Here is a 21,223-nt window from a genome sequence, read left to right as displayed (position 1 = left end):
CAGGATGAAGCGGATGAGTTGTAGGATGGCGTCCGGAGATTGGCTGTTGTTGGTGTTGAGTATTGATGCTGTCGCAGCGATGCCGTCATCGTGGGGGATACTGGTGTATAGTGCCGAGACGATGGACGTTCACCTGACGAAGGAGGAAGCCTCCGAAAGCTTGTGAATTTAAAATAAAATTGCTGGACTATTACTTGGTGTTGTAAAATTGTTTACAATTGTCAACCCCAGTCCATCACCGGCATCTCCACATCATCTCATCTTTCTGTGTGAGTGAGTGAGCTGGACGTGTATTGAAGGGGAGGAGAGACAGGGACAGGGTGACAGGGAGATAACTCGACCTTCAAACTCCTGCCTGGACTGAGCCTTCGACACAACAGTCACGGTTTCTGTTGGGAAAAGCTGTCTGTTTAGAGAAGGTTGTGAGAGGGAGGGAAAAACATAACTGGGGGAGTGAGTCTAACAACAGGCCCCACAGTGTGTCCCTCAGTCCAGGGGGAGTGAACAATATAACTGGGGGAGTGAGTCTAACAACAGGCCCCACAGTGTGTCCCTCAATCCATAGAATCATCGAATATTACAGCACAGAAGGAGGCCATTCGGTCCATCGAGCCTGTGCCAGCTCTTTGAAAGAGCTATCCAATTAGTCCCACTCCCCCTGCTCTTTCCCCACAGCCCTGCAAATTTTACACTTTTCAAGTATTTATCCAATTCCCTTTTGAAAGTTATTATTGAATCTGCTTCCACCGCCCTTTCAGGCAGCGCATTCCAGATCAGAACAACTCGCTGCATAAAAAAAATTCTCCTCATCTCCGCTCTGGATTTTTCACCAATTACCTTAAATCTGTGTCCTCTGGTTCCCGACCCTCCTGCCACTGGAAACAGTTTCTCCTTATTTACTCCATCAAAACTGGGGGCAGCGGGTTCTGGGGAAGGTCGAAGTACTGCAATGGTCTGGGGGAGGGGGTCGGGGGTGGGTCAGGGTGGGTCTGGTGGGAGGACAGTAGGTTGGGGTGGGTCTGGTGGGGTTCAGGGGGAGGTTCGGGTGGGGGGTGTTGGGGGTCTGGTGGGAGGACAGTAGGTTGGGGTGGGTCTGGTGGGGTTTGGGGGGAGGTTCTGGTGGGGGGTGTTGGGAGTCTGGTGGGAGGACAGTAGGTTGGGGTGGGTCTGGTGGGGTTTGGGGGGAGGTTCGGGTGGGGGGTGTTGGGGGTCTGGTGGGAGGACAGTAGGTTGGGGTGGGTCTGGTGGGGTTTGGGGGGAGGTTCTGGTGGGGGGTGTTGGGAGTCTGGTAGGAGATCGGGGGGGTTTGGAGTGGGTCTGGTGGGGTTCAGTGCGGGGGGTCCTCTGATGGGGGGTCCGGGAGGGTCAGATATCAATGGTTCAGGGAAGGTCTCCAAATAATATACTCAAGCTGATCTTTTTTTATTACTCGTTCATGGGATGTGGGCATCGCTGGCGAGGCCGGCATTTATTGCCCATCCCTAATCGCCCTCGAGAAGGTGGTGGTGAGCCGCCTTCTTGAACCGCTGCAGTCCGTGTGGTGACGGTTCTCCCACAGTGCTGTTAGGAAGGGAGTTCCAGGATTTTGACCCAGCGACAATGAAGGAACAGCGATATATTTCCAAGTCGGGATGGTGTGTGACTTGGAGGGGGACGTGCAGGTGGTGTTGTTCCCATGTACCTGCTGCTCTTGTCCTTCTAGGTGGTAGAGGTCGCGGGTTTGGGAGTTGCTGTCGAAGAAGCCTTGGCGAGTTGCTGCAGTGCATCCTGTGGATGGTGCACACTGCAGCCACAGTGCGCCAGTGGTGAAGGGAGTGAATGTTTAGGGTGGCGGATGGGGTGCCAATCAAGCGGGCTGCTTTGTCCTGGATGGTGTCGAGCTTCCTGAGTGTTGTTGGAGCTGCACTCATCCAGGCAAGTGGAGAGTATTCCATCACACTCCTGACTTGTGCCTTGTGGATGGTGGAAAGGCTTTGGGGAGTCAGGAGGTGAGTCACTCGCTGCAGAATACCCAGCCTCTGACCTGCTCTTGTAGCCACAGTATTTATATGGCTGGTCCAGTTAAGTTTCTGGTCAATGGTGACCCCCAGGATGTTGATGGTGGGAGATTCGGCGATGGTAATGCCGTTGAATTTCAAGGGGAGGTGGTTAGACTCTCTCTTGTTGGAGATGGTCATTGCCTGGCACTTGTCTCGCATGAATGTTACTTTACATCCCAAAGCGATTTACAGCCAATGAAGTAATTTTGAAATGTCGTCACTGTTGTAATGTTGGAAATATTAAAATGTTTTAGATGATAAAAGGATTCGATCGGGTAGATAGAGAGAAACTATTTCCTCTGGTGGGAGAGTCCAGAACAAGGGGGAATAATCTTAAAATTAGAGCTCGGCCGTTCAGGGGTGATGTCAGGAAACATTTCTTCACACAAAGGGGAGTGGAAATCTGGAACTCTCTCCCCCAAAAGGCTGTCAATGCTGGGGGTCAATTGGAGCTTTCAAGACTGAGATCGATAGATTTTTGTTGGGTGAGGGTATCGAGGGATACGGAGCAAAGGAGGGTAAATGGGGTTAAGATACAGATCAGCCATGATCTAATTGAATGGGGAACAGGCTCGAGGGGCTGAATGGCCTCCTGCTGTTCCGATGTTCCCGACAGTGTTTGCTTCACTCACCAATACTCCCCTCCCCTCTCCTCACACTGTCCCCTCAGTATTTCAATCAAACCTCAACCATGTTTTGTTCTCTGGAGAAGCAACTTTACATCAATTATTAACAGACTTTCCGGGGAGAGAAGGTGAGCGATATAATCAGTAACAAGGCCATGGATTCAGTTGGTCAGCTGACATTGAACATCATGTCCTGGAGATGCTGAAATATTGATCGTAACCCCTTCATTCTGCTGTCGAGAGACTTTGGTAAAATTAGTGATATTGCGGGAAGTGGAGCCCAGAATGTGAGTCAGACTGGGTGAAACCGCGGCCTTTTATATAAATATAGCCCATTATCTGAACTCGAACCTGAGCTCCGACACTCCAGAGAAACACGTCCATCAGCTCACAGGAAAAGATTTTAAAGCAATGCAGAGATTTCAAATCCTGGAACCCGTATTAAAGGGGCTTTCGGCCCTCACGGAGTTTAAACCTCAGCTCAGTGTCTACAACAGGATCACTGGAATCTCTGCTTCACAGGAGACAATCTGCACTGGGCCTCAACTTAGCCCCCAGACCTCACCCTGCACTCCCCCATGACCTTCTGACTCCAAGGTGAAAGTTCACCACTGAGTCAAGGCTGACAGGTGAAACACGGTTAGTCTGATGGAGCTAAACGCAGCAGCCATTTTGTGCACAGCAAGATCCAACAGACAGCGTTGTGATGAGCTGTTTGTGTTGACGTTGGATGGGAGGAGAGTTGGCCGGGACACCGGGAGGTCTCACTGATCGTCCAATAATAAATGTTTCCTCATGCTGTGCGGAGCCGGGTTCGAAGGTCGATTACACAGGTCACTCTCGGGTCACGACTCTCAGGCCTCGGGCCTTCACAAGTCAGGACACCAGGGCCTGGCAGGCAGTCCCCACTCCCAACAACAAACAGAACGTCAGTGTAAACAGGGTTAGGGTCAGACGGCCGATAAAGGTACAGAGCAGCAGAAACAACAACAGCAACAACAACAACCTGCATTTATATAGCGCCTTTAATGTAGGAAAATGTCCCAAGGCCCTTCACAGGAGCGATTATCAGACACAAACTGACACCGAGTCACAGAAGGAGATATTAGGACAGGAGACGAAAAGCTTGGTCAAAGAGGTACGTTTTAAGGAGCATCTTAGAGGAGGAGAGAGAGGCGGAGAAGTGGAGGGAGGGAATTCCAGAGCTGAGGGCCCAGACAGCTGAAGGCACGGCCGCCAATGGTGGATCGAAGAAACTCGGGGATGGACAAGAGGCCAGAATTGGAGGAGGTTACAGAGATCTCGGAGGGTTGTAGGGTTGACGAGGTTACAGAGATCTCGGAGGGTTGTAGGGTTGGGGGAGGTGACAGAGATCTCGGAGGGTTGTAGGGTTGGGGGAGGTTACAGAGATCTCGGAGGGTTGTAGGGTTGACGAGGTTACAGAGATCTCGGAGGGTTGTCGGGTTGGAGGAGGTTACAGAGATCTCGGAGGGTTGTCGGGTTGGGGGAAGTTACAGAGATCTCGGAGGGTTGTAGGGTTGGAGGAGGTTACAGAGATCTCGGAGGGTTGTCGGGTTGGAGGAGGTTACAGAGATCGTGGAGGGTTGTAGGGTTGACGAGGTTACAGAGATCTCGGAGGGTTGTAGGGTTGACGAGGTTACAGAGATCTCGGAGGGTTGTAGGGTTGACGAGGTTACAGAGATCTCGGAGGGTTGTAGGGTTGACGAGGTTACAGAGATCTCGGAGGGTTGTAGGGTTGGGGGAGGTTACAGAGATCTCGGAGGGTTGTAGGGTTGACGAGGTTACAGAGATCTCGGAGGGTTGTGGGGTTGGGGGAGGTTACAGAGATCTCGGAGGGTTGTAGGGTTGACGAGGTTACAGAGATCTCGGAGGGTTGTCGGGTTGGGGGAGGTTACAGAGATCTCGGAGGGTTGTAGGGTTGGGGGAGGTTACAGAGATCTCGGAGGGTTGTAGGGTTGGGGGAGGTTACAGAGATCTCGGAGGGTTGTAGGGTTGACGAGGTTACAGAGATCTCGGAGGGTTGTAGGGTTGACGAGGTTACAGAGATCTCGGAGGGTTGTAGGGTTGACGAGGTTACAGAGATCTCGGAGGGTTGTAGGGTTGACGAGGTTACAGAGATCTCGGAGGGTTGTAGGGTTGACGAGGTTACAGAGATCTCGGAGGGTTGTAGGGTTGGGGGAGGTTACAGAGATCTCGGAGGGTTGTCGGGTTGGGGGAGGTTACAGAGATCTCGGAGGGTTGTAGGGTTGACGAGGTTACAGAGATCTCGGAGGGTTGTAGGGTTGACGAGGTTACAGAGATCTCGGAGGGTTGTAGGGTTGGGGGAGGTTACAGAGATCTCGGAGGGTTGTAGGGTTGACGAGGTTACAGAGATCTCGGAGGGTTGTAGGGTTGACGAGGTTACAGAGATCTCGGAGGGTTGTCGGGTTGGGGGGGGTTACAGAGATCTCGGAGGGTTGTAGGGTTGGGGGGGGTTACAGAGATCTCGGAGGGTTGTAGGGTTGACGAGGTTACAGAGATCTCGGAGGGTTGTAGGGTTGACGAGGTTACAGAGATCTCGGAGGGTTGTAGTGTTGGGGGAGGTTACAGAGATCTCGGAGGGTTGTAGGGTTGACGAGGTTACAGAGATCTCGGAGGGTTGTCGGGTTGGGGGAGGTTACAGAGATCTCGGAGGGTTATAGGGTTGACGAGGTTACAGAGATCTCGGAGGGTTGTAGGGTTGGGGGAGGTTACAGAGATCTCGGAGAGTTGTAGGGTTGGGGGAGGTTACAGAGATCTCGGAGGGTTGTAGGGTTGACGAGGTTACAGAGATCTCGGAGGGTTGTAGGGTTGTGGGAGGTTACAGAGATCTCGGAGGGTTGTAGGGTTGATGAGGTTACAGAGATCTCGGAGGGTTGTAGGGTTGGGGGAGGTTACAGAGATCTCGGAGAGTTGTAGGGTTGGGGGAGGTTACAGAGATCTCGGAGGGTTGTAGGGTTGACGAGGTTACAGAGATCTCGGAGGGTTGTAGGGTTGGGGGAGGTTACAGAGATCTCGGAGGGTTGTAGGGTTGATGAGGTTACAGAGATCTCGGAGGGTTGTAGGGTTGGGGGGGGGTTACAGAGATCTCGGAGGGTTGTAGGGTTGGGGAGGTTACAGAGATCTCGGAGGGTTGTAGGGTTGGGGGAGGATACAGAGATCTCGGAGGGTTGTAGGGTTGACGCGGTTACAGAGATCTCGGAGAGTTGCAGGGTTGGGGGAGGTTACAGAGATCTCGGAGGGTTGTAGGGTTGATGAGGTTACAGAGATCTCGGAGGGTTGTAGGGTTGGGGGAGGTTACAGAGATCTCGGAGGGTTGTAGGGTTGGGGGAGGTTACAGAGATCTCGGAGGGTTGTAGGGTTGGGGGGAGGTTACAGAGATCTCGGAGGGTTGTAGGGTTGGGGGAGGTTACAGAGATCTCGGAGGGTTGTAGGGTTGGGGGAGGTTACAGAGATCTCGGAGGGTTGTAGGGTTGACGAGGTTACAGAGATCTCGGAGGGTTGTCGGGTTGACGAGGTTACAGAGATCTCGGAGGGTTGTAGGGTTGACGAGGTTACAGAGATCTCGGAGGGTTGTAGGGTTGACGAGGTTACAGAGATCTCGGAGGGTTGTCGGGTTGACGAGGTTACAGAGATCTCGGAGGGTTGTAGGGTTGGGGGAGGTTACAGAGATCTCGGAGAGTTGTAGGGTTGGGGGAGGTTACAGAGATCTCGGAGAGTTGTAGGGTTGGGGGAGGTTACAGAGATCTCGGAGGGTTGTAGGGTTGACGAGGTTACAGAGATCTCGGAGGGTTGTCGGGTTGGGGGAGATTACAGAGATCTCGGAGGGTTGTAGGGTTGGGGGAGGTTACAGAGATCTCGGAGGGTTGTAGTGTTGGGGGAGGTTACAGAGATCTCGGAGGGTTGTAGGGTTGGGGGAGGTTACAGAGATCTCGGAGGGTTGTAGGGTTGGGGGTGGTTACAGAGATCTCGGAGGGTTGTAGGGTTGACGAGGTTACAGAGATCTCGGAGGGTTGTAGGGTTGGGGGAGGTTACAGAGATCTCGGAGGGTTGTAGGGTTGGGGGAGGTTACAGAGATCTCGGAGGGTTGTAGGGTTGACGAGGTTACAGAGATCTCGGAGGGTTGTAGGGTTGACGAGGTTACAGAGATCTCGGAGGGTTGTCGGGTTGACGAGGTTACAGAGATCTCGGAGGGTTGTAGGGTTGGGGGAGGTTACAGAGATCTCGGAGAGTTGTAGGGTTGGGGGAGGTTACAGAGATCTCGGAGAGTTGTAGGGTTGGGGGAGGTTACAGAGATCTCGGAGGGTTGTAGGGTTGACGAGGTTACAGAGATCTCGGAGGGTTGTAGGGTTGGGGGAGATTACAGAGATCTCGGAGGGTTGTAGGGTTGGGGGAGGTTACAGAGATCTCGGAGGGTTGTAGTGTTGGGGGAGGTTACAGAGATCTCGGAGGGTTGTAGGGTTGGGGGAGGTTACAGAGATCTCGGAGGGTTGTAGGGTTGGGGGTGGTTACAGAGATCTCGGAGGGTTGTAGGGTTGACGAGGTTACAGAGATCTCGGAGGGTTGTAGGGTTGGGGGAGGTTACAGAGATCTCGGAGGGTTGTAGGGTTGGGGGAGGTTACAGAGATCTCGGAGGGTTGTAGGGTTGATGAGGTTACAGAGATCTCGGAGGGTTGTCGGGTTGACGAGGTTACAGAGATCTCGGAGGGTTGTAGGGTTGACGAGGTTACAGAGATCTCGGAGGGTTGTAGGGTTGACGAGGTTACAGAGATCTCGGAGGGTTGTAGTGTTGGGGGAGGTTACAGAGATCTCGGAGGGTTGTAGGGTTGGGGGAGGTTACAGAGATCTCGGAGGGTTGTAGGGTTGACGAGGTTACAGAGATCTCGGAGGGTTGTAGGGTTGACGAGGTTACAGAGATCTCGGAGGGTTGTAGGGTTGACGAGGTTACAGAGATAGGGAGGGGAGAGGCCATGGAGGGATTTGAACACGAGGATGAGAATTTTAAAATCTGCAGCATCTGTGCAGGAATTGCTGTCTTTGCACCAACACGACAGCCAGAGTCTGAATCCATTCTCACCCTGCAGTCTTTCCGTCTCACTCACCCACTCACATTGAATACTGAATCAGAGAACAGAATCAGAGAACAGAAGTTCAGGAGAGGGAACAGATTGGGAGAGAAGGAGAGAGGACACGAGTAAAAAACACAGTTACAGAATAAAAAATATACAAACTACGAGATACCGGCCGGACAACAAGGCTCCGTTTCTCAGGCGTAAACCGGCCAACTAAGGTCCCAATATGGCGGCAGGAAGTTAATATTTATCCTCAACCAAAATCATTACAACAGATTATCGGGTCATTTCTCACATTGCTGTTTGTGGGATCTTGCTGTGCGCAAATTGGCTGCCCCGTTTCCGACATTACAACAGTGACTACACTTCAAAAAATGTCTTTCATTGGCCATGAAGAAAGAAAGAACGAACTTGCATTTCTATAGCACCTTTCACATCCTCAGGACGTCCCAAATCGCTTTACAGCCAATGAGGTACTTTTTGAAGTGTAGTCACTGTTGTAATGAGATAAATGACCAGATCATCTGTTTTTGATGTTGGTTGAGGGATAAATATTGGCCAGGACACGGGGGAGAACTCCCCGACTCTTCCTCGAAATAGTAACCCTGGGATCGTTCACGCCCACCCGAGAGGGCAGATGGGACCTCGGTTTAACGTCTCATCCAAAAGACGGCACCTCCGACAGTTCCCTCAGTACTGACCCTCCGGCAGTGCAGCGCTCCCTCAGTACTGACCCTCCGACTCTGCAGCGCTCCCTCAGTCCTGACCCTCCGACAGTGCAGCGCTCCCTCAGGACTGACCCTCCGGCAGTGCAGCGCTCCCTCAGTGCTGACCCTCCGACTCTGCAGCGCTCCCTCAGTACTGACCCTCCGACAGTGCAGCGCTCCCTCAGTACTGACCCTCCGACAGTGCAGCGCTCCCTCAGTACTGACCCTCCGACAGTGCAGCGCTCCCTCAGTACTGACCCTCCGACAGTGCAGCGCTCCCTCAGTACTGACCCTCTGGTGGGAGAGTCCAGAACAAGGGGGAATAATCTTAAAATTAGAGCTCGGCCGTTCAGGGGTGATGTCAGGAAACATTTCTTCACACAAAGGGGAGTGGAAATCTGGAACTCTCTCCCCCAAAAGGCTGTGGATGCTGGTGGTCAATTGGAGCTTTCAAGACTGAGATTGATAGATTTATGTTGGGTGAGGGTATCGAGGGATACGGAGCAAAGGAGGGTAAATGGGATTAAGGTACAGATCAGCCATGATCTAATTGAATGGTGGAACAGGCTCGAGGGGCTGAATGGCCTCCTGCTGTTCCTATGTTCCCGACAGTGTTTGCTTCACTCAGCAATACTCCCCTCCCGTCGCCTCACACTGTCCCCTCAGTATTTCAATCAAACCTCAACCATGTTTTGTTCTCTGGAGAAGCAACTTTACATCAATTATTAACAGACTTTCCGGGGAGAGAAGGTGAGCGATATAATCAGTAACAAGGCCATGGATTCAGTTGGTCAGCTGACATTGAACATCATGTCCTGGAGATGCTGAAATATTGATCGTAACCCCTTCATTCTGCTGTCGAGAGACTTTGGTAAAATTAGTGATATTGCGGGAAGTGGAGCCCAGAATGTGAGTCAGACTGGGTGAAACCGCGGCCTTTTATATAAATATAGCCCATTATCTGAACTCGAACCTGATCTCCCACACTTTAGAGAAACACGTCCATCATTGGCTCTTTGTTCAGTCTGATTTTACAGCTCACAGGAAAAGATCAAAAAAATGCAGAGATTTAAAAACCTGGGCCCCGATATTAAAGGGCCTCTCGGCCCTCAGACTGGAGTCACATATAGGCCCAGACCGGGTAAGGACGGCAGGTTTCCTTCCCTCAAGGACATTAATGAACCAGTTGGGTTTTTACGACAATCCGACAGTTTCATGGTCACTTTTACTGAGACCAGATTTTTATTTCCAGATTTTTAAACTGAACTCAAATTCTCAAACTGTCCGGGTGGGATTTGAAGTTACATTCTCTGATTCCTCGTCCTGTAACAGAACCTCGACACCACTGGATCCAAACATTATATCACCACAACAACAACCTGCATTTATATAGCGCCTTTAATGGAGTAAAACTTCCCAAAGCCCTTCACAGGAGCGATTATCAAACAAAAATTGACACTGAGTCACAGAAGGAGATATTAGGACAGGAGACCAAAAGCTTGGTCAAAGAGGTAAGTTTTAAGGAGCATCTTAAAGGAGGAGAGAGAGGTGGAGAGACGGAGAGGTCGAGGGAGGGAATTCCAGAGCTCAGGGCCCAGGCAGCTGAAGGCACGGCCGCCAATGGGGGAGTGAAGAAAATCGGGGATGGACAAAAGGCCAGAATTGGAGGAGCGCAGAGATCTCGGAGGGTTGTAGAGTTGGGGGAGGTTACAGAGATCTCGGAGGGTTGTAGGGTTGGGGGAGGTTACAGAGATCTCGGAGGGTTGTAGGGTTGGGGGAGATTACAGAGATCTCGGAGGGTTGTAGGGTTGGGGGAGGTTACAGAGATCTCGGAGGGTTGTAGGGTTGGGGGAGGTTACAGAGATCTCGGAGGGTTGTAGGGTTGGGGGAGGTTACAGGGATCTCGGAGGGTTGTAGGTTTGGGGGAGGTTACAGAGATCTCGGAGGGTTGTTGGGTTGGGGGAGGTTACGGAGATCTCGGAGGGTTGTAGGGTTGGGGGAGGTTACAGAGATCTCGGAGGGTTGTAGGGTTGGGGGAGGTTACAGAGATCTCGGAGGGTTGTAGGGGTTGGGGGAGGTTACAGAGATCTCGGAGGGTTGTAGGGTTGGGGGAGGTTACAGAGATCTCGGAGGGTTGTAGGGTTGGGGGAGGTTACAGAGATCTCGGAGGGTTGTAGGGTTGGGGGAGGTTACAGAGATCTCGGAGGGTTGTAGGGTTGGGGGAGATTGCAGAGATCTCGGAGGGTTGTAGGGTTGGGGGAGGTTACAGAGATCTCGGAGGGTTGTAGGGTTGACGAGGTTACAGAGATCTCGGAGGGTTGTAGGGTTGGGGGAGGTTACAGAGATCTCGGAGGGTTGTAGGGTTGACGAGGTTACAGAGATAGGGAGGGGAGAGGCCATGGAGGGATTTGAACACGAGGATGAGAATTTTAAAATCTGCAGCATCTGTGCAGGAATTGCTGTCTTTGCACCAACGCTACAGCCAGAGTCTGAATCCATTCTCACCCTGCAGTCTTTCCGTCTCACTCACCCACTCACATTGAATACTGAATCAGAGAACAGAATCAGAGAACAGAAGTTCAGGAGAGGGAACAGATTGGGAGAGAAGGAGCGAGGACACGAGTAAAAAACACAGTTACAGAATAAAAAATATACAAACTACGAGATACCGGCCGAACAACAAGGCTCCGTTTCTCAGGCGTAAACCGGCCAACTAAGGTCCCAATATGGCGGCAGGAAGTTAATATTTATCCTCAACCAATCATTAAAACAGATTATCGGGTCATTTCTCACATTGCTGTTTGTGGGATCTTGCTGTGCGCAAATTGGCTGCCGCGTTTCCTAAATTACAACAGTGACGACACTTCAAAAAAAGTCCTTCATTGGCTGTGAAGAAAGAAAGAATGAACTTGCATTTCTATAGCGCCTTTCACATCCTCAGGACGTCCCAAATCGCTTTACAGCCAATGAGGTACTTTTTGATGTGCAGTCATTGTCGTAATGAGATAAATGACCAGATCATCTGTTTTTGATGTTGGTTGAGGGATAAATATTGGCCAGGACACCGGGGAGAACTCCCCGACTCTTCCTCGAAATAGTAACACTGGGATCGTTCACGCCCACCCGAGAGGGCAGATGGGACCTCGGTTTAACGTCTCATCCAAAGGACAGCTCCTCCGACAGTGCAGCACTCCCTCAGTACTGACCCTCCGACAGTGCAGCACTCCCTCAGTCCTGACCCTCCGACAGTGCAGCACTTCCTCAGTACTGACCCTCCGACAGTGCAGCACTCCCTCAGTACTGACCCTCCGACAGTGCAGCACTCCCTCAGTACTGACCCTCCGACAGTGCAGCACTTCCTCAGTACTGACCCTCCGACAGTGCAGCACTTCCTCAGTACTGACCCTCCGACAGTGCAGCACTCCCTCAGTACTGACCCTCCGACAGTGCAGCACTCCCTCAGTACTGACCCTCCGACAGTGAAGCACTTCCTCAGTACTGACCCTCCGACAGTGCAGCACTCCCTCAGTACTGACCCTCCTACAGTGCAGCACTTCCTCAGTACTGACCCTCCGACAGTGCAGCACTTCCTAAGTACTGACCCTCCGACAGTGCAGCACTCCCTCAGTACTGACCCACCGACAGTGCAGCACTCCCTCAGTACTGACCTTCCGACAGTGTCACTGTGTGTGAAACACTGCCCGGACCCAGTGAGACCGGACCGGGTGTCACTGTGTGTGAAACACTGCCCGGACCCAGTGAGACCGGACCGGGTGTCACTGTGTGTGAAACACTGCCCGGACCCAGTGAGACCGGACTGGGTGTCACTGTGTGTGAAACACTGTCCGGGCCCAGTGAGACCGGACCGGGTGTCACTGTGTGTGAAACACTGCCCGGACCCAGTGAGACCGGACCGGGTGTCACTGTGTGTGAAACACTGCCCGGGCCCAGTGAGACCGGACCGGGTGTCACTGTGTGTGAAACACTGTCCGGACCCAGTGAGACCGGACCGGGTGTCACTGTGTGTGAAACACTGTCCGGGCCCAGTGAGACCGGACCGGGTGTCACTGTGTGTGAAACACTGCCCGGGCCCAGTGAGACCGGACCGGGTGTCACTGTGTGTGAAACACTGCCCGGGCCCAGTGAGACCGGACCGGGTGTCACTGTGTGTGAAACACTGCCCGGGCCCAGTGAGACCGGACCGGGTGTCACTGTGTGTGAAACACTGCCCGGACCCAGTGAGACCGGACCGGGTGTCACTGTGTGTGAAACACTGTCCGGGCCCAGTGAGACCGGACCGGGTGTCACTGTGTGTGAAACACTGTCCGGACCCAGTGAGACCGGACCGGGTGTCACTGTGTGTGAAACACTGCCCGGACCCAGTGAGACCGGACCGGGTTTCACTGTGTGTGAAACACTGTCCGGGCCCAGTGAGACCGGACCGGGTGTCACTGTGTGTGAAACACTGCCCGGACCCAGTGAGACCCGACCGGGTGTCACTGTGTGTGAAACACTGTCCGGGCCCAGTGAGACCGGACCGGGTGTCACTGTGTGTGAAACACTGCCCGGACCCAGTGAGACCGGACCGGGTGTCACTGTGTGTGAAACACTGCCCGGGCCCAGTGAGACCGGACCGGGTGTCACTGTGTGTGAAACACTGTCCGGACCCAGTGAGACCGGACCGGGTGTCACTGTGTGTGAAACACTGCCCGGGCCCAGTGAGACCGGACCGGGTGTCACTGTGTGTGAAACACTGCCCGGGCCCAGTGAGACCGGACCGGGTGTCACTGTGTGTGAAACACTGCCCGGGCCCAGTGAGACCGGACCGGGTGTCACTGTGTGTGAAACACTGCCCGGGCCCAGTGAGACCGGACCGGGTGTCACTGTGTGTGAAACACTGCCCGGACCCAGTGAGACCGGACCGGGTGTCACTGTGTGTGAAACACTGCCCGGGCCCAGTGAGACCGGACCGGGTGTCACTGTGTGTGAAACACTGCCCGGACCCAGTGAGACCGGACCGGGTGTCACTGTGTGTGAAACACTGTCCGGACCCAGTGAGACCGGACCGGGTGTCACTGTGTGTGAAACACTGTCCGGACCCAGTGAGACCGGACCGGGTGTCACTGTGTGTGAAACACTGCCCGGGCCCAGTGAGACCGGACCGGGTGTCACTGTGTGTGAAACACTGTCCGGACCCAGTGAGACCGGACCGGGTGTCACTGTGTGTGAAACACTGTCCGGGCCCAGTGAGACCGGACCGGGTGTCACTGTGTGTGAAACACTGTCTGGACCCAGTGAGACCGGACCGGGTGTCACTGTGTGTGAAACACCGCCCGGGCCCAGTGAGACCGGACAAGTGGAATATGGGACTGGTGTAAGATTTACCTCAAAGACTCGTATTATTGTTGTAACAGATTACTAATTGACCTGGAGAATAATTCCCTCTGATAAACTACATGTTCTGCAATAAATTACACAGTTTTAATTATTGGTGAAACATATGACGGATTATTAATTCAGGAGTTTCCCTCTAACATTGATGAAGGAACCAGTTGTCCTGAGGAGATGATTAACTCAACGAGAGGATAATTAATGTTTAGAAAAAATCCTGAATTTACATCTCAATGACTTCATTACAGGACAGTTTATATCGTATGGAAACCCAATCAGATCAGATTGTCAGACTCGGGGAGATTACAGCAAAGCCAATCGGGATCGAGTCTGTTGCCTTTTGGGCTAAATTGGATCTTCAGAAAATGACAAGTCTCCCAGCAGCCCCAGAGAGACAGAACATTATAATAAATCAGTGGTGTTCAGAAATATAATTGGACATATTCCCCCACTGGAGATATTGGACAGTGTTCAGAGACACAATTGGACATATTCACCTGCTCGGGGCCATAAATATAAGATAGTCACTAATAAATCCAATAGGGAATTCAGGAGAAACTTCTTCACCCAGAGAGTGGTGAGAATGTGGAACTCACTCCCACAAGGAGAGGTTGAGGTGAATCGTGTAGATGGACTTAAGGGGAAGCTCGATAAACACAGGAGGGAGAAAGGAATAGAAGGATATGCTGATAGGGTGAGATGAAGTAGGGTGGGAGGAGGCTCGTGTGGAGCATAAACACCAGTATAGACCAGTTGGGCCGAATGGCCTGTTTCTGTGCTGTACATTCTCTGTAATTCTCTGTAATGACTCACTTTGATAAAGGCCATTCAGTGACCGTCCATTCCCAGCGTGACACACAACAGAGACTGGGTGTGAAAGGCTTCTACTCACCAGCGTGCAGTACATCTCCGGGGTCTCTCCACACGTACTGTTGGGGGGATCCAACCTCACCCTCAGGAACCTGCTGACCAGCTCCGCCTCGGGCTGGCAGGCCATGTAATCCCAACTCCTCCCCTGGTCCCAGTGAATCTGAGTCTTACACAGGTCGTAGTGACCCCAGGACGGGAAGTGCTGTGTGGAGACAGACAGGGCTGTCCAAAGGGCCTGAAGGGGCAACAAACCGGACAGACGCATCGTTCCGACTGGACCCCCGCTCAGAGAGGGGGTGATCTCGGTCTGTCTGGGGGTGATTCAGGGGGGTCTCTGCTCCAACTGGACCCTCGCTCAGAGAGGGGGTGATCTCGGTCCGTCTGGGGGTGATTCAGGGGGGTCTCCACTCTGAGGTCTGGTGTGAACGTTCTGTGACGATCCGACTTTGACTGGACACTGATTCCAGATGTTTTTCCCCAGCGGTGTTTGCAGATATTCCAGATGTTGGGGTTCCAGCTGTTTTGCTCAGCTGTGTTTGCGGATGTGTCAGGTGTTAGGATTCCAGCTGTTTTTCCACAACAGTGTTTGCAGATGTTATGGTTCCAGCTGTTTTCCCCGGCTGTATTTGCAGATGTTCCAGGTGTTTGAATTCCAGCTGTTTTCCCCCCAGCTGTTCTCTGTGTCAGACAGTTGTCCTTATTCGCTGATCAGTCAGTACTGGGACCCAATGTGATGACTGTGTCCTGACAAGACTCTCTCTCCCATTGATCATCTCCTCCTTCTGACATCAGCTCCCTGTTGGGAGAGAAATAAAATCAATGGATTTTGGACCAGGTTCTGCTCCTGACCTTCGAGCCCAATCCTCAGACTCACACTGCCCATTAACAGCCAATCCCCGCACTCTGACTAATCCAATCCGAGTGCCTGGATTTGAGACTTTATCTCGATTTCGATGAGATGAAGATTTCAACTCAACTCCCAGGATTCTGATCGAGATAAAAATAAATCTTGTGATGGGATTTTCCCGTTAAATCTCGGCCACTATTGAAAAGCTCACTGATTAAATAGAACACACTGGAGTTTGAGGGATTAAGGATATTATTCATTATCTGATTATAAACGCACTGATTTACTGCAACATTCAGAAATTACAGACAATCAAAAGATCCTTTCAGACAACACCAGATCTAGACTCTGGATCCCTGATCATCAGGACCACACTGCCCAGAATCAATGGTTACCGCCTTTTGTTAGTTTTAATATAAACCAATAACTGCAGACACTGAGAACCAGTGAGTGTGACGGAGCCGGGTCACCTATTGGCTGGAGTGAGGATTAAAGTGAAACAGCTTTGTTTAATTTTAAAATGTGAGAGTCTCCAGCCCTTCAATTCAATGACAAGGAATCGAGGTTCCCACTCAAACACTTTCTATTGGCTCTCTCTGTGGAGGACTTTGTTTGAGCAGCTTTGGGCCTTTCACATCCTCAGGACGACCCAAAGCGTTTACAGCCAATGAAGTACTTTATTGAAGTGTAGTCACTGTTGTAATGCAGGAAACGCGGCAGCCAATTTGCGCAGAGCAAGATCCCACAAACAGCAATGAGATAAATGACCAGATAATCTGTTTTTTCACAATGTTGGTTGAGGGATAAATATTGGCCCCAGGACACCGGGGAGAACTCCCCTGCTCTTCTTAAAAATAGTGCCATGGAATCATCGATATCAACCTGAGAGGGCAGACGGGGTCTCGGTTTAACATCTCATCCGAAAAACGGCACCTCCAACAGTGCAGCACTCCCTCAGTACTGACCCTCCGACAGTGCAGCACTCCCTCAGTACTGACCCTCCAACTGTGCAGCACTCCCTCAGTGCTGACCCTCCAACTGTGCAGCACTCCCTCAGTGCTGACCCTCCAACTGTGCAGCACTCCCTCAGTGCTAACCCTCCGACAGTGCAGCACTCCCTCAGTACTGACCCTCCGACAGTGCAGCACTCCCTCAGGACTGACCCTCCGACAGTGCAGCACTCCCTCAGGACTGACCCTCCGACAGTGCAGCACTCCCTCAGTACTGACCCTCCGACAGTGCAGCACTCCCTCAGGACTGACCCTCCGACAGTGCAGCACTCCCTCAGTACTGCACCGGGAGTGTCGGCCTGGATTAAGTGCTTGAGTCTCTGGAGTGGGACTTGAGTCAGCACCTTCAGGAGAGGTGAGAAGGAGCTGCAAAAGCAAAAATATTCCCCTCCCTCCATCATCTCACCTCAATCTCAGCAGCTCCTCACACGGGAAAAGTGAAATTATTCTCATTCTCTTTTTAAAAGTGGCCCCAATAAAAACTCACAAACTCTGGGTTTGATGTCCCTCCCGTGGACCATTTTACGACACAATGTGTTACTCTGGACTCTGACTGATACACAGACTTGTAACTGGGATATTTATAACCCATTTTCTATAATAAATACTACGGCCTTTTATAAGCTGCTCCACTGTGAGCAGAAATAGTCTCCGAACGTCACCCTTCCTCCCCCGGAATGCTGTTCCCCTTCAGCTCGATCCTCACAATCCACACTCATCTTCTGGCTCCTACGTCACACCACCTGCTCGTAGGGTTTGTGAATCTTTAGAATTCTCCACCCCAGAGGGCTGTGGATGCTCAGTCGTTGAGAATATTCAAGACTGAGATCGATAGATTTTTGGACACTGAGGGAATCAAGGGATATGGGGATTGGGCGGGAAAGTGGAGTTGAGGTCGAAGATCTGACTGAATGGCGGAGCAGGCTCGAGGGGCCGAATGGCCTCTTCCTGCTCCTATTTCTTGTGTTATGTTCTTATGTGACCCCAACAACAACTTGCATTTATATAGCGCCTTTAACGTAGTAAAACATCCCAAGGAACTTCACAGGAGCGATTATCAAATAAAATTTGACACCGAGCCACATAAGGAGATATTAGGACAGGTGACCAAAAGCTTGGTCAAAGAGGTTGGTTTTCAGGAGGAGAGAGAGGGGGAGAGAGAGGGGGAGAGGCAGAGAGGTTTAGGGAGGGAATTCCAGAGCTTAGGGTCTGGGCAGCTGAAGGCACGGCCGCCAATGGAGGGATGAAGGGAGTGGGGGATGGACAAGAGGCCAGAGTTGGAGGAACGCGGAGATCTCGGAGGGTGGTCGGGCTGGAGGGTCTCACAGTCGGACATCACTAGAGTTTGATGAGGTTTTGATGTATTGGGCCTAGTTTAGGAGAGATTTGTTTCAGTGATCACATTATCTTCACAAGCTGCAGATCAATAGGAATAATTACACCTCGATAACAGGCGAGTTGGGGTTGAATTTATTGGCAGCTCAGAGCTGAGGGGAGTGTGAATCTTGCCCAGTGGCTGGTTCGGGGATGTGGGCTGGTTTGATGCCCTCGCTCTGGAAACTCTGCTGTGATTTAAAAATGAAATGAAATGTTGTGAGAAGTGAATCTGATCCCAGACAGGAGCATTAAACACACGGCGGGGGGAAACAGGACAAGTTCAGCACCGGCCGCTCATCAAAAACTCATTTCATCAACGCTGATTTAAGGCTCATCCAATCCCATTGTTTGTGTGTTCAGGATTATTTCTTTATTAACCATTAAATAAAGAAAGCTCCTTCTGCATCTCGAATCGTTTATAAAGTCAGACAATGTGGGAAGGAGTGAGTTGGGGGAGACGCTCAGTGAAAGGAAATTGTCCCCAAAACTGGGGGTGGTCCAGGGTGTGAGACTGGGCCGGACCGGCAGGGGGCCCTGTTCCAGCCCGGGGGAAATGGGAATCAGAGTTTGTGGGTGTTGGAGATTGTCAGATTGCAGGAAGCAGCATATCCCACCCTGGACCGTACACAGAGCCCGTACACCGCGCACAGATCCCGTTCACCGTGCACAGAGCCCGCACACCGCGCACAGAGCCCGCACACCGCGCACAGAGCCCGCACACCGCGCACAGAGCACTGTACACCGTGCACAGAGCCCGTACACCGCGCACAGAGCCCGCACACCGCGCACAGAGCCCGTACACCGCGCACAGAGCCCGTACACCGCGCACAGAGCCCTGTACACCGCGCACAGAGCCCGTACACCGCGCACAGAGCCCGTACACCGCGCACAGAGCCCGTACACCGCGCACAGAGCCCAAGACACCGTACACAGAGCCCGTACACCGTACACAGAGCCCGTACACCGTACACAGAGCCTGTACACCGTGCACAGAGCCTGTACACCGTGCACAGAGCCCTATACACTGTACACAGAGCCTGTACACTGTACACAGAGCCTGTACACTGCACACAGAGCCTGTACACCGTACACAGAGCCCTATACTCTGCACACAGAGCCTGTACACTGCACACAGAGCCCTATGCACTGTACATAGCCCTATACACTGTGCACAGAGCCTGTACACTGCACACAGAGCCCTATACACTGTACACAGAGCCCTATACACTGTACACAGAGCCCTATACAATGTACACAGACCTCCCTATACAATGTACACAGACCCTCCTATACAATGTACACAGACCCTCCTATACAATGTACACAGACTCTCCTATACAATGTACACAGACCACCTATACAATGTACACAGACCCTCCTATACAATGTACACAGACTCTCCTATACAATGTACACAGACCCTCCTATACAATGTACACAGACCCTCCTACACAATGTACACAGACCCCCCTGTACAATGTACACAGACCCTCCTATACAATGTACACAGACCCCCCTATACAATGTACGCAGACCCTCCTATACAATGTACACAGACCCCCCTATACAATGTACACAGACCCCCCTATACAATGTACACAGACCCCCCTATACAATGTACACAGACCCCCCTATACAATGTACACAGACCCTATACAAAGTACACAGACCCCCCCTATACAATGTACACAGACCCCCTATACAATGTACACAGACCCCCCCTATACAATGTACACAGACCCCCCTATACAATGTACACAGACCCCCCTATACAATGTACACAGACCCCCCTATACAATGTACACAGACCCCCCCTATACAATGTACACAGACCCTCCTATACAATGTACACAGACCCTCCTATACAATGTACACAGACCCTCCTATACAATGTACACAGACCCCCCTATACAATGTACACAGACCCCCCAATACAATGTACACAGACCCTCCTATACAATGTACACAGACCCCCCAATACAATGTACACAGACCCTCCTATACAATGTACACAGACCCCCTATACAATGTACACAGACCCCCCTATACAATGTACACAGACCCCCCTATACAATGTACACAGACCCCCCTATACAATGTACACAGACCCCCCTATACAATGTACACAGACCCTCCTATACAATGTACACAGACCCCCTATACAATGTACACAGACCCCCCTATACAATGTACACAGACCCCCCTATACAATGTACACAGACCCCCCAATACAATGTACACAGACCCTCCTATACAATGTACACAGACCCCCTATACAATGTACACAGACCCCCCTATACAATGTACACAGACCCCCCTATACAATGTACACAGACCCCCCTATACAATGTACACAGACCCCCCTATACAATGTACACAGACCCCCCTATACAATGTACACAGACCCCCCTATACAATGTACACAGACCCCCCTATACAATGTACACAGACCCCCCTATACAATGTACACAGACCCCCCTATACAATGTACACAGACCCCCCTATACAATGTACACAGACCCCCCTATACAATGTACACAGACCCCCCTATACAATGTACACAGACCCCCCTATACAATGTACACAGACCCCCCTATACAATGTACACAGACCCCCCTATACAATGTACACAGACCCTCCTATACAATGTACACAGACCCCCCTATACAATGTACACAGACCCTCCTACCGGGGGGACATGTCCAGAGTCTCACTTACACTGGCCGAGATCAGCGCCCTCCGATCAGGGACCGAGCTCCGCATTCCTCAGGACGGAGCCTCTTCAATCGGGTCCGATGACTTTAGCAGAGAAACCGGATTAAAGTTGATTTTGCGGCCGCGGGATTTGCTGACAGGAAATAAATCCCGAAATAAAATGATCGACTCGGTCCTGGGATCGACCCGTCTGCAGAGAGCGGGTGGAGGGGGAGAATCCGAGTCCCGTTTGATGGGTGTGATGGGGACATGTGTTGGGTGTTGGCGGATTGTGAGACTGAGAGATGGGATCGGCAATTAGATCATCACAAGGAGAGGGGGGAGAGGGGAGAGGGAGAGGGAGAGGGAGAGGGGGGAGAGGGAGGGGGGAGAGGGGGAGGGAGAGGGGGGAGAGAGGGAGGGGAGGAGAGAGGGAGGGGGGGAGAGAGGGAGGGGGGAGAGGGAGGGGGGAGAGGGGGAGAGAGGGAGAGGGAGGGGGGAAGAGGGAGGGGGAGGGATGGAGAGAGAGGGAGGGGGAGGGGAGAGGGGGG

At 52.1% G+C, this 21,223-nt stretch overlaps 1 protein-coding gene across 4 annotated transcripts in view; it reads right to left on the bottom strand.

The window, feature by feature from the left end:
* LOC137309129 (netrin-G1-like) overlaps positions 1-20,975 on the bottom strand; it is a 68,187-nt gene extending 47,212 nt beyond the window's left edge. For all 4 annotated transcript variants that reach the window (XM_067977421.1, XM_067977422.1, XM_067977419.1 and 1 more), the window contains exons 1-2: positions 20,697-20,975; positions 14,767-15,540 (exon numbers count right to left, since the gene is read on the bottom strand). In XM_067977421.1, coding sequence (XP_067833522.1) covers positions 14,767-15,009 — 243 coding nt within the window. In that variant the 5' untranslated portion in view covers positions 15,010-15,540; positions 20,697-20,975. The remainder of the gene's footprint in view (positions 1-14,766; positions 15,541-20,696) is intronic.
* Between the last annotated feature and the right edge of the window lie 248 nt (positions 20,976-21,223).

The sequence above is a fragment of the Heptranchias perlo genome, unplaced genomic scaffold (assembly GCF_035084215.1).
Source record: "Heptranchias perlo isolate sHepPer1 unplaced genomic scaffold, sHepPer1.hap1 HAP1_SCAFFOLD_148, whole genome shotgun sequence".
Classification (NCBI taxonomy): domain Eukaryota; kingdom Metazoa; phylum Chordata; class Chondrichthyes; order Hexanchiformes; family Hexanchidae; genus Heptranchias; species Heptranchias perlo.
This window is presented reverse-complemented; position numbering and strand designations above follow the sequence as displayed.